This window comes from Selaginella moellendorffii, unplaced genomic scaffold (assembly GCF_000143415.4).
Source record: "Selaginella moellendorffii unplaced genomic scaffold, v1.0 SELMOscaffold_38, whole genome shotgun sequence".
NCBI classification, from domain to species: domain Eukaryota; kingdom Viridiplantae; phylum Streptophyta; class Lycopodiopsida; order Selaginellales; family Selaginellaceae; genus Selaginella; species Selaginella moellendorffii.
Genome location: NW_003314299.1, coordinates 974,503 through 988,319, shown reverse-complemented (window position 1 = coordinate 988,319; position 13,817 = coordinate 974,503). Strand labels below are relative to the sequence as shown.

Genomic DNA, 13,817 nt, shown 5'->3' with positions numbered 1-13,817 from the left:
ATGATTAAAATCTTTGTTGTTTTCTAGGCAAAGTTGGCTATTATAAGTGATTTATAAAAGCTTATGCAAAATTGCTAAACCACTTACTAATCTTTTAAAGAAAGATAATCCATTTATATGGAATGAAAATTGTTAAGAAGCATTTTTAAGGTTTAAACATTGCTTCAAAAAGGCATCTATATTTGTTAAGTTTAACTGAACAAAGGCGTTTCACCTACAGATGGATATTTTTCTGATATAGCCATAGATACAATATTATCCTAAACACATGGTGATAAAAAAGATTATCCTATCTACTATGCTAACAAATGTTTAAATCCTACTAAACATAACTACACAATGACTGAAAAAGAAGCCTTAGATATAGTTTACACCTTACAAAATTTAAGCATTATTTTTTAGCAACAAAAGTTATTGTCTTTGCTGACCATAAAGCTCTTTTATATCTTATCAATAAACCATGCATATTTGCTCAACTAATTAAATAATTTTTACTATTACAAAAATATAATCTTGAAATAGTATATAGATCTGGAAAATTCCATGAACAAATCAATTGCCTAAGCTGCATCACTACAGAAGAGTCACTTAATACTAAGGTAGATAAACTCCTAGATGCTCACTTATTTACAATTTTTTTATTTACCACTTGGTTGAAAGATATACAAATTTATCTTTCGACAGGCATAATTCCACCTCACTATAATTTGCCAAAGAAAAAGAAGTTGTTTGTCTTGAGGATATGACCTTATTTTGTCATGGGGAGCACCTATATAAATTAGGCATCGACAAAACATTAAAGAAATGTGTTAATAGATATGAAAAAAGAAATGAAATTTTAAGGGAAGTTCACTTAATCTATCAAGAGGCCATTTTGCAGATGAAATCATTGCTAAGAAAAGTTTTATAAATAGGGTTATTGTGGCTTATTCTTTGGAAAGATACAGTAATTTTTTGCAAAAATTGTGACATTTGCCAAAAGTATAAACTTCTTTTTAAAAAGAAAATCCACGAACTACATCCTACTTATCCATATAAAGCATTTCATAAATAAAGATTAGATTTTGTGGGCTCTATAGTAATAAGCAATAAAAGGAATAAATACATTTTAGTTGTCATTGATTATATGACTAAATGAGCAAAAGCTATGCCTATGAAACAAGCCTTAATTGCTAATACTATCAAATTCCTTTATTCTATTTTTTCATTGATGAAATGGGTGTCTATATCTGTGACAATTTCTTTAAGCAAACTAAATCTTACAATGATACAAGAATTCATCCTTAAGCATAAAAAGTCCATGCCATATTACCCACAAGAGAATAGTTAGGCTTAATCTACTAACAAAGTGCTTAAAAATATCTTGAAAAAAATTGTAAAGAACAATAAAAAAAACTAGGATGAGAAAATCTTATATACTTTATAGACTTATAGAATTGCATATAAAGTATCCATAGGTATGACACCATTTTGTCTCACCTATGACCAAAAAGCTTTAATGCTTATGAAATTTATAATTTCTTCTTTGTATATTGCAATTAAAAATGGCTTAGATGAAAAAAAAGTTCTTAAGCAAAGACTTACCAAAATAGAAAATTTAGATGAGCTTAAACTTAGAGTAATCTAGACTTTGCATGCAATTTAAAAAGCCAAAAAGGCTGAAAGACAATTGAAAATCTTTTGTGAGCTTAAACCAAGAAATAAAGTCTTTTAATATCAAGGCATACTTTTAGAAATAAATTTAAGAGAAAATAAAATGGTCCATTCATTTTGTTTAAAATATCAACTCCAAGAACAGTTGAAGTGCACACCTTAAACGAAGACAATATTGCAATAGTAAATTTAAACTGTTTAAAGAAATATCATGAAGATATAAGCATAAATATTGTCTATATCTTAGAGTACAAAACTATGGATAAACTTGTGGATAAAGCCCTCGCAAGTATTTATTGTGATGAGCTATATAAATGCATAGATAGAGTGGCCAACTGGATAAAGGATAAGGGTTTAAAAAAATTTTACAAAGTGACATCAAACTTTGTAGAACCACAAAAAGGTAAATTGGTTCTTCAATTATAGAATCTTATAAAATTAATTTTCAAAATGGATGGAAAGGATATTAAAATCACTCAAAATCTTATTTCCAAATGTTTCTATCTTCCTATAGACCTAGTTCAATGGAATTGGAAAAAAGGAGTAATTTTTACTAAAAAGTTAGGTTAAGTGCACTTTCAATTTAGTGGAGTGGATTTGTCCTCATGCCATTACCACAAGCCATCAACTCCACTTTTGCACTGTTGATATAAAATCTCTCTTGGGCACTTTCATTGGCACCACATTTCATCTCTCGGTCAGCTAACACTGAGTGTTTCACCTATAAATCTCCACAGATGGCAAAAATGCCTAGGCAAGAGAGTATGTGGAGGAAATCTTATCCAATTATGAGAAGTTGGATTGTGGCCAAATAAAGTTGTCTAGGGAGTTTATGCTTTCTCTCTATGACAAGTTTTGGCTTAATGCCTTTGGGTTATTTGCCTATACAGAGTTGTTCAAAGGAGAAATAATAATCAAGCAGGGGATTGAGCTTATGTAGAAGTGGTACTCAAATGAGCATGATTTTCTTTTCCATGGATGAGTCCATCTCTTTGGATTCACCTAATTTGCTCAGATTTTTTGCTTAGACAATGAGGGTGAAATAATCACAATAAGCAAGAAAGATCGCATACCCGAATAATACGTCCTCCCAAACTACACATCTAGACGAGGAGGGAGCTTCACTTACTTAAAGTTTAACTTTCATGCTAGGCTTAAGGTGTTATATGCCATCATTGATAGGAGGATGATTGTGCAAAATGTTAGCATCAAGATAGCTTGCCTATTGGAAGCTATCGAGACTGGATGGCAAATAAATATAGCTCATTTCCTCTATAATGGATTTGTGGCCGAAATGAAAAATATTGCTTTACAAGTAAGCAAAAGAAGGCAATTGAAGACAGGAGTCTTCATTTTTTTGTGGCACATCTATGAGCATTACACCACTCAAGTGGATATTGCATCTCTCCTTGCCATTGAGCCACCACCTCCAGTATCTCCTCCAAGGGAGATAACGAGGGATATGGAAATAGAGGAGAATCTTGACAATACAAATTCAAAAGAGGAAAATTCTTCCCTCAAAAAGAAACTTCAACTAGATCTAAAAATCCAAGCTATAAGACCTTCAGGGTTTGTTTCATAGAAATCTAGTGGTCGAGTATGCTACAGAAAAGCTAGACACAACAAGTATGGTGATAAAACACTATGCCTAGATCAAGAGCAGAGTCGCAACTTGTCTACGTCTATAGAGACAAATCCAATGCTTATAAAAATCTCTCTGAGCATCAGAGAAGTGACAAGTACATAAATGGACAACACTAGGTGAACAATGGATGTTAAAGATGTGAAAGAAATTCTAAAACTTAGGCCACAAGGTTCAATACATGATGTAACTACATATGTTGCAAAACCATTGGCTATACTTACAGCCAATGAGGAGAGTTTAGGCCAAAAATATCACAACCAAGAAACTCAATGAGACAAAGAGGATGAGGTTATAAAAAAGAGTTTAAGTGAATTGAAGGAGTACGAGTTAAGTTTTCTCTAGTCCACCTATGCACCTAATAGCAATACTCCCTTGGCCAACAAATCTAGCAAGATGAGGCATCTGCAAGCAGACATCACAGCAGCACTATAAGATGAAGGTTAGCCACACCTTCACGCATAAATCCGCGAGTCAGCCTAGCCAGCTAACAGTCCAAAACTTCATGGAGGAGCTTGCTCAACACATCAAGGGAGGTAAGTAGCCAGTTAATGAGCTGATGCAGCCAGTAAAAGATGAGGAAACTATAAAGTACCACATGTAAGTCTTGAGCTACCTCAAAATAATCACCAAGAAAATGGATGGAGTCATAAGTGAGCAAAATCATCAGCACCACATAATTCAATAGTTCAAGAGCACAATCCCTACTTCCACAACCACTGATGCAAAGCACATCAGTTGCCAAGACCAGTGCATCACTATGCTCGACTAGGAGAATCAAATCATGCGTAAGGAACTTGACAATCTACACAAAAGTGTTGAGATTGTCATTATGAAAACCAAGCTCAGCAACCTAGAGTAGAATTTGGAGAATCTGACTATTTGAGAATAGATAGTAGCTTTGTTGTGGGGGAGTGATGAAGAGGTAAATGTTTTATTTTGTATATCTTCCTAAGCAGAATAGAAGAAGGAAGTTTAGGTAAAATGGAGTTATATCTAAGTTTAAACATTCAAAAAGAAAGACTTGACTTAGCTGAGAAGTAGTTAGAAATAGTTATAAAATCATATAATATATAAATAGCACTTAGATGTGTTGCACTATTATATACATTTGCATTGAATTAACCATTTTTTCTCCCGCCTATGATTGTTAATGCAAAGTAAAGTTGAGAGAGTGACTTATGTTTATCCTTACTCATGCCTTTAGAATTTGAGGTTGAGTTACATTTTATTCTCTTCTATCTTCTCTTCTTCTATGTTCTTGTCTTTATTTGTTTGTCACTGTTTTGCAAGCAAGGGTGAGAACGCAAGTATAGTTTCTACATTACTCACAACCCCTATTTGCAAAAGCGAATTAGCATCTTTATTTTTGCATTAAATCAACCAATCTTATAGTCCCATGATAGAGACCTTCTTCCATATAGATGTCCTACAAGACACTCATGGATGCCTAATATATATGATTTTAATTTTTAATATATCTTACTCAAGAGTATATTATATTTTAATTAGCCACTAATTAATAAGAATTGAACCCATGCCATTTTCTTGAATACCACATGTAGCACACCTTATTTCTAAAAAAGAGGCAATTTCTTGATTGCAATTGCAATAACCCTTATTGGCTAAATTGAACAGTCCAAAAAGTTGATATTTATTAAGACATGGTTAAAAAACAACCCTTTGATAGTTACCCATATAAGACAAATGCCATTGGCTAGATTTGATGGTCCAAAAAGTTTGGCAACTCCTTATGATTATAGATTGTTATGCTACCAAAACATTCTAGGACGAATTTTTTAACAATCAATTATACCAATGCTTAGTAAAGTTATTAATCAAATGCATATTATCATAGATTAAATTTAATTTAAAATTAAAGAAAATCTTAATTAACTCAGCCAAATTATATCTGAGAGAAGAAAGAACTTGGTTTATGACCAATTCTAACTAGGACAATAGCAAAGTTCAGTGTTTACTTATTTACTATTTACACCACTTTACTAATTACACAACTAGACATATATTCAGAGCAAATGCATAATAAAATAAGTACTCTATATGATTTCTCTAGGTTCATAGCTCACTCTAGATAATAACTGTTAAGAGGCTTTCAAGCTAGAGAACAAAAGTTCTTTGGGACATAGTTTAATAATGATAATGTACATTCTTTAAACACTTGAATAAAGAGAGCTTGAGACTTACATAAACTTTAGAGTCTAGATGTGAAAGGTTGTTCATAATTTTCTTTCCCAGCTTCTCAAGACCTAGACTAAGAAAAAGAATTACAAGGAGCTCTTTTGAAGCTCTTCATTATTAACTGCCCCAGATCCATTTTTACATTTATCATCCTCATATGTACTTTTGGGGTTTCAGTAAATCACCTTTGTGCTAAACTTTGCTCCATAAAAACCCTAGGTAGTGATGACCACAAGAAAACTCCCTCCCCATTCCAAGGATTCATATGTTTTAGGATAAAAGCTTGAGAGGTAGCACCACCACTAATTGATCATACCCTAGATGGATGAATAGCTATTGCAGCCCACTTGCCTCAAAACCTTTACAGAGCTGCTAACATAACCTAATCTATGTGAACTCTTTTATCACATCAAGAATGGGGAGATCTTACCTCACAAATCAATTCATTTACCTAACATACTCCATTTGCATTGATGTCTTGAAATTGCAAGATCTCTAATTGCCACATTCTTGCTCACTCTCACTGATCATACAAACACAGACTCATATGCAAGAGTAGGCACTTGTCATATTTGTGTCTTACCGAGCTTTGTCCAATAACAAACAAAGATGTTATGATCCTCCCCATGGATAATGGGTTTATGTGTGTGTGTTCTGAAAGTAACCACAACAACCTGAAAACAGTTGTGCACCTATTAGCAGGCAAAAGATCATCCTGATTTTTCTAAAAACCATAGAAACCAAGGTTGGTCCAAATATGTGATTTGAGGGTTAGGGGAGCCTCATAAACTCCTAAATCTTGAACAACTATTGTTGCAAGATTGAAATGCTGATTAGGTCATAAAGAAACAAACCACATGTATAGTGTTTCTGTCTATTCTTGCCAACTAAGCTGTGCTGGTATTTCCAAACCATCATAACATTTTTCTCAAAACCATAGCTACCAACACTCTTCTAAACCTAGCCCAAACTGAAAATGGACGACAAAAGGGAGGTTGGGAAATCCTTATATATTGTGGACCCACCAAAGAATATAAATGTATAAAAATTATAACTTAAATGAGTTAATACCTTTTTGGTATTAAAGTAAGATTATTTATATAAAAATGGATAAAGGTATAACAATCCAAAACACCTTTTTTCTCAGGAAAATCAGAAAAAGATGAACCAAACACTTTGTAGTGTCTTTGTAGAAAATTAAACTTATGCCAATGAAACAGAATGTGAAAAATTTTGCAAAGTGGAAAGATGAGAGTGCATTGTGTAGTGTGACATAATGGACATGTCCAAAACATGCACATTGTCATGGGCAACCTAGTTGCCACAGCTCAGAGAAAAGCCACCCCATACCACAATTTAACACAAAGATTAAAAAAAAAACAATTAACTTACCAGTACACACATTTTGCAAATTCTGTGGGAGGCAAGTTCTTGGTCCAGTTCATGCTGAATAGTATAAGTTATTAGTAATACCCAAGAATTCATCTCATAAGGGTTTCATGTGGCAACCACTATGCTATGGCATTGCTGTAGGAATATGGGCAGGTCAAGGATCTTGTTGTTGGTGCTAATGGAGTTTGCTCGGCAAATGAATTGATTCGCGACAAGATTCCAAATGAGAGTGGTGCTAACGACAAAGTTGAGAGTGAAAGTTTTGAAGTTTCTCAATCACCATCAAGGTTATTGATAGTGTGGTTTTATTTAGATTTGGTAGTGGACACCATGATATGAAGCTTGATGTGTGGCCCAAACAGCTAGAGGTGAAAGGAAGAGTAAAGCTAGGAGCCTTTGCTAAGTTTCTTACAAATCTATATAACACAAAATCCAGAATAGTCATAGTATGTTTATGTTTTCTTTTACAAAGAGAAATCTTTAGCTTTCTCATGTTTATTCTTGAAGTTTTTTATGTAAGTGATGCCTTTTTACTCAAGTGACATGGCCATATCTTTACTTTCACTTCTCAAAGAGGTAAAAAAGTTCCTATCTCTTTTGTGGGTGTAGAGAATTTTATTTAGGAGTTCTTATTGTTAATGAGAATTCTTTTGAAGGCCAAAAGGCATGAGTTGTGGGTCTTGTTGGAGAACTGGAGTTGTGTGATTATTGAGTGTCATACTCTGTCAAACTGGATTATCCAACAAAACTTTAACTTCAAGAGTAGATGAATTGGAGTTATATTAGAGTTTTCTTTTGCAAAGTTGCTGAATGAGGTGTTAGACTATGAAGGCTTTGAGCTTTTAGCTCTCTATATTTGCCAATGTTTTGAGTCAAGATTATTATTGTCTCAGCTTAGCATATGCTTACCATAAATGAAAGCCCAGCTAACCCCGCATTTGTATGCCATTAACTGTAAATCCTAAACCCTAAAAAAAGATACAACCGGCAAGACCCACCCATGGGTGCAGCACCGCCCCATGGCTTCCAGGCCAACACCTATTATTGATAAGAGACCCCCTGAAGAGGCTGAACCATGTTACCACCACCAAGAGCAAGAGGCAGCAATAGGACTTTGAGGAGTTAAAATGTGTCTACCCTTTGGAGTTCCACAAAAGTAGTAGGAACTTCAGTGCAATCCTTGTACAACTACTCTCATCAAAGAGCATATCCCATCTTTCCAATAGTTTTACTCTTGGGAATAACAATATTCTTTCATACCTTCTAAATATCCCAAGAAAATTGAAGGTCCATACTTCTTCCATTAAAACTCATTCTGATTTGCAACGTGGAAGCCCTCGTGGCAAATAGGAATGGATGATGTGGCAAGACAATATGAACCAAGAAAAAATTCTAAGTCTCCATAAGGTCCGGTGATGATCCCTCGCACATTTGTCTCTGAACACTACCTGCTCCAGGTCCGCCTGGATCTCGCCTTCAAGGAGATAAGGGCAATTTTCCCTCCCCAAGGATCTTGCTTGATGGTGCTAAGCGCTGGCTGCATTCTTGGATAAAATGTGGAAGTGTGAGGATGATTCAAGCGATCATCCATGGTTTTGAGCGCTATGGAAGCTTTGGCTGGTGGGTGGGGAGTGACGAGCAAGCCCTGGCTATGGCGAACTAGATCACTGTTCGGCAGTAGGAGCACGAATCAAGCGCGCAAACGTCCGGGTGGACGCCCTCGAGGTCCATGAGCCGGAAGAGCTTGAGCGCGGACCTTGGATCGCCGTGCTGGGCGTGGGCCGAGATCATCGCGTTCCACGCCGCGAGATCGGCATCTCATCGAAGACGAGGCGCGCACGATCGATCTGCCCTCTCTGCGCCAGCGCCGCGATCATCGACGTCCACGAGATCAGGTCCCTGGCCGCCATTTCCCAGAAGAAGCGCTCCCCGCGGTCGAATCGCCCGTTGCGCGCGCACGCCGCCACGATCGCGTTCCAGGCCGTCACGTCCCTCTGCGCCATCGCCGCGCCCAGATCGCCGGCCTTGCTGTACATGTCGAGGAGCGCGGTGGCTAGCACGGGATCGTCTAGCGATGATCCCTCGAGAGCGCTGCGATGGATCAGCTACCACTAACAAGATCGCCGCTGGCAGCGCGGGTGCTAAGGATCCCCACGAATGTGATCCCGTCCGGCCTTGCGCCCTCGAGATCCATGCCCAAGGAGGGGATTTTCTGTACGGTAGATCTGTTCTTGCGAGGGTCCCGGAAGCAAGCGTCGTGTCGTACACTATTTTGATCACCGGATGCGTAGAGAAGGGTATGATTCTTCTAGCAGAAGATCTGTTCCTCCATTCTCCTGAGAATGATGTGGCGTCTTGGAACGCTTTGATCGCAGCAAATGCCCGGCATGGGCAAATGCGTAATGCCATCGATCTCTTCCCGTGAGGAGGATGTTCCACGAGATAAGATCTCTTTTGGGCATTTTTGCGAAGAGACCTCTCGTGGAGGCCGCGCACCCGGTCTCCCCGTAAGCCTGGAGCATCGTATCCCAGGAAACGATCATCCAGTAGGGGATCTTCGCGAAGCACTGCTCCGCGAGCTCGCACTGGCGCCCCAGCGGATAGGACGTGATGAGCGCGTTCCAGGCCACAGCGTTTCTTTGCTCCATCTCATCGAAGAGCGCCCTCGAATCCTCGAAGCTCCCAGCCTGCGCAGTCGTCCACGAGAAGATGTTCGTGGAGGAGGCGAAGATCTCCTTGGCAGTGGCGACATCGCCACTCGAAATTCTCGCTGATCAATGGCATTTTGTTCGCTGGTGGGAGCGCAAGCTTGCAAGATGGTCCTTACTACCGCGCCGTCAAGCTTTTTGTTCTTCCCTCTTGCTTTAGCTTTGGAATGCTTCTTGTTCGTTCTTCGTCCATTGTTTTTTCCAGGAGTATTCATGCTAGTGACTTTGCAACTAGAGTCTTTGATTGTTTAGTTTGATCTTGTAGAGGGCACTGGAAGCAAATGATAAGGGAGATTATTTTCCCGTCTTTGGGACGTGCTTGGGTCTGGAACTTCTAGCCGTGATCGTCAGTGGCAACCATTCCATCCTGGACGATTACAACGCACACAAAGCTGCTGGAGAGCTAAACTTCGTGGGCGACTGGGCCAAAGAGCGCAGCATGTTTACCTGGTAACGAGTCAGTTCTTTGTATGTGCTTGTGAAATGTTCTTTGTCCAGGTTTCCTAAGGACATTCTGGATAAGGTGGAGCACGAGAAGCTTGCAATGCAGAATCACATGGTAAGGTTCTCAGCACTTACTTTATGTTTTCTTCTTCTCATTTCTTTGGCTTGGATTGCAGAAAGGTCTATCTCCACAGACTTGGAGAGACACACAGAGCCTTAGAGATTTCTTCGACGTGCTAACTACAACTCCTGACCTGAATGGAAAGGTAATTCTCGGTGCCAAATCTCTTGAGCCATCAGTTCCTTTGGATTTTCAGATATATATTTCGAGGATTGAAGGACGCAAGTATCCAGTAACTAGTGTGCAATGGCATCCCGAGGTAGAGCTTTTCTCGTTTTTCACCTCTTTGTTTAGATATTCTCTCGATTTTGCAGAAGAATGCTTTCGAATGGGGATATGAAGGAATACCTCACTCTCCGGATGCCGTTCGAATTACACAGAGCGCTGCGAGCTTCTTCGTCAGTTCTCATTAGACAGGATAAACTGTCGACTGTTTGTCTGAGTAGCGAGGCTCTGAAGTCAAGCCACACAGCTTCTTGGGAAGAAGAAGAGCAGCTATTGATCTACAACTATTCGCCAATGTATTCTGGACGAGACGGGTACTTACTCCCATCAAAATCTAAAATCGCTCAGAGCCTCTTTGTACTGTGCTTGTAGGAAGGGACACTTCGATCAATCTTACGTCTTCTGTCTGATAATACAAATACTGTTATTTTATCTGAGGTCTCTAATCCGTTGTCGTCTATTCCGGTCAGATGCCTGGCTTTCATCCAGGCGACCCTAGTTCAAATCCCGTCAACGGAATTGTATTTGATCCTCCCCGCAGAATATCCCACTGGATAAGCTCAACTGGCTGTTTACTTGCAGCCAGGGAGGACGAGTACGAAAGTTGTAAATAATCTGCCCTGGTTCGATGCTAGATGATGGTTGTGGTACACGGGAAATAGCTTTTAGTTCTTCCAGCTTTTCCAGAGCTACAGCTCTCCATGTGGAAGGGTATGGCGTGCAATTCGGAAAAGAGTGGAAATTACAAGTGTATTTCACTCATAATACGTGTTTGGCTGCTATTGGTCCACATGTAATATGAGTGTGGAAAAAACACAAGCATAAAATATTTCACAAATATCCAATCCTTATGCCACAGATGGGGCTTCATGCCCATAGCAATGGCCTATGCTATGCTTGGGCTCACGCAGCAAGAGCTTGCACAGATGACAAGCATGGGGCACTGGTGGATGAGCGTGTGAATCAACTGTGGAGTTGTGTGGAGCTTGGAAGTCACCTCTTTCGGGCTTGATGCAAGAGAAAGAGTCCCATGATATGGATGACCAGAAGAGTGAAAGCTAGAAGCCATGATGAGCAAGACCGTTGCTGCTGCTACTCGAAAAACACATTGTCCTCCACTTCAAGATTGGCAATTCACAAACAGAAGAACTGGATAGATGGGATCAAACGAGTGAAAAGAGAGAGGGAGAGAGGGATCCAAACAGAGGCAACATAGTGGGGATGGGGGATATTTATTTATATGGCCCTCGGGGAGGAGTTGGGTTTGTCCCATTGTTTGATATATCGATACCCACTGCGAGGATGGAGTAGAGGTAGAAAGAGTTTTAGCGATTGTAAATGAAATGTTTTTCTACCTTATGGGGTGGGGTTTTATGCTGAACCAATAGAAAACTGCCACATAGACACTGTATTGTGAGTGATATACGCTGCTGTAATTCCACCCTTTTACGAATTGCACACTATAGCTTTGTGAGTTCGCATCTAATTCTATTTATATTCCCTGGTCTTCACGCACTAATTAAATTGATCGCACCATTGGCAACCGTCCGATCGAGTTTAGTTCTTGGTAAGAATCTTATTGATAAACCCACGTGGCTAACGTAGTCTGTACAGTTCTAAAGAAACCTGTATACTACCTACGTGGGACAAAAAAGTCCTCCAGATTGTATTAGTTCAGTATGGGCTTGCCCTTAACCTCCTCATTAGGCCATTTGTTTCTTTCGCGTGGGCCTTGGACTACAAAAGAGAATGCTCTTCTTTGTTCTGGAAGAATGCATGTAGGAAAAGCTGGATTGGCTCTTTAGCTCTGCCAGTATAATCACGGCTTCAAACCCGTATCATTTATTACTTTAAACCCCTATTTTTTAAATGATTAATATAACTAATGAAAATGCAAAACTAAATTCAAGATAAAACCATAAATATAAATACCTTTACCTATAAGATTTCATAACTGTACAACCTTTGTGTTATATATATATATATATATATATATTACATTTGTGTATGTTCCTATATGGCTAGTGTTGTGATGGTGTTGGGTCTTGGACTGTCAAGCCCGAAACTCCGACTCCACAGCCCCAGATTCACAAGCTCTCCAATCTCGACTTCCACATCTCCTTTGAGAATTACACCAAGCAAGTCTACTATTTTCCGCCATCTAGCAGGGATGATCTTGTTGCGAGCTTGAGAGCTTCGCTGTCCAGAGTGCTTGCCCCGTTTTATGTCTTGGCAGGGCAGGTGTGCAGGGTGGAAGATGGTCACAAGCTGGAGGTGGATTGCAATGACGCTGGCATCTTGTTTGTGGAGGCGGGTGCCCCCAATGCCAGCTTCAGTGATTGGAAAAGCATGGCATCTTGCTCCATCGAGCAGCATCTCAATCCTTCGGAAGTGGCCATCACAGATCCAGACACTGCTCCGGTCTTCAAAGATTAGGCAGGTTTCTTGATATGGCAGTTAATTCTTCAATATTTCATGGAATTCCTGAATATAGGTGACAAAGTTCAAATGTGGTGGGATCGCATTGGGGATCTTAACGGCCGAAGTGATGCTGGATGGATCGTCATTCTTTGCGTTTGTGAATGCTTGGTCCAAAATCCACTGAGGCCTGCCGCTTTTGAGGTCTCCAGTTTAGGCACGATTTTTTATGTTTGTGAATGATGAGCCATTCGCACTTGTGCTTTATATAAAAATATTTTAAAACATGTATTTTAATTTTTGTGACTGCTGCATTCACACTTGAGTAGTTTTTAAGTTATTTTAAGCTTTAAGTATACATTTTAAAACATTTTCATTCCCACTTGCAAAGGTTTTTGTGGTAAAAATTTAGTGACATAGAGCACTAGTGACTTCACACCTGACTATGTCTTCAAAATACATTCGAACATGTTTTAAAATATTTTAAAATTTCAAATTCAAATCAAATTTGAAATGCTAACCCTAAATTTCAATTTTAAATTTCAAATTTCAAATATTAAACTTGAACATAGCAATCACATAGTTCTATGACAATGCAATCATATGAAGTTGGTTAGGTTTTCTTGGACCTCCTATGCATCCTCTGGCCCATGCAAGTCTTCTTATGGTTTTCACTCAGCCACGACAGGATCCCCGTAATATTAACAAATCTTTACTTCCTTCAAGACTTGAATGTATCTCTCCCATGCTTTAATCTTAACATTGATGTTTGTCTCACCAACATCAATCAAGAAGTTGTGGAAGATGCAACAACCTTTGATGATGTTCAGTAAATACTTTAGCTTGATCCTTGCATCTGAATTTCATTTTCAGGAGTTCAAATGCTTGTTCAATAACAATCTGGGCCAGATAGTGTTGCTGGTTGTACTCCGCCTCAGTCACCATCAACCGGGAACCTATTTCAAATGAATAATTGAAAAAAAAAAAACAATCAACTTACCTAAGTGAGGGATCA

The 13,817-nt window shown here is 38.7% G+C and overlaps 1 protein-coding gene across 1 annotated transcript; it reads left to right on the top strand.

Annotated features, from left to right (window-relative positions):
• The first annotated feature begins 9,663 nt into the window (after positions 1 to 9,663).
• On the top strand, positions 9,664 to 12,820 carry LOC9653905 (gamma-glutamyl hydrolase 1). Its single transcript, XM_024683650.1, has 10 exons — positions 9,664 to 9,681; positions 9,860 to 10,044; positions 10,093 to 10,153; positions 10,215 to 10,304; positions 10,356 to 10,418; positions 10,474 to 10,562; positions 10,606 to 10,698; positions 10,757 to 10,822; positions 11,244 to 11,340; positions 12,443 to 12,820. Exons 1-10 carry the CDS (start codon positions 9,664 to 9,666, stop codon positions 12,818 to 12,820), a joined length of 1,140 nt encoding a protein of 379 aa, XP_024539418.1.
• The last annotated feature ends 997 nt before the right edge of the window (positions 12,821 to 13,817 follow it).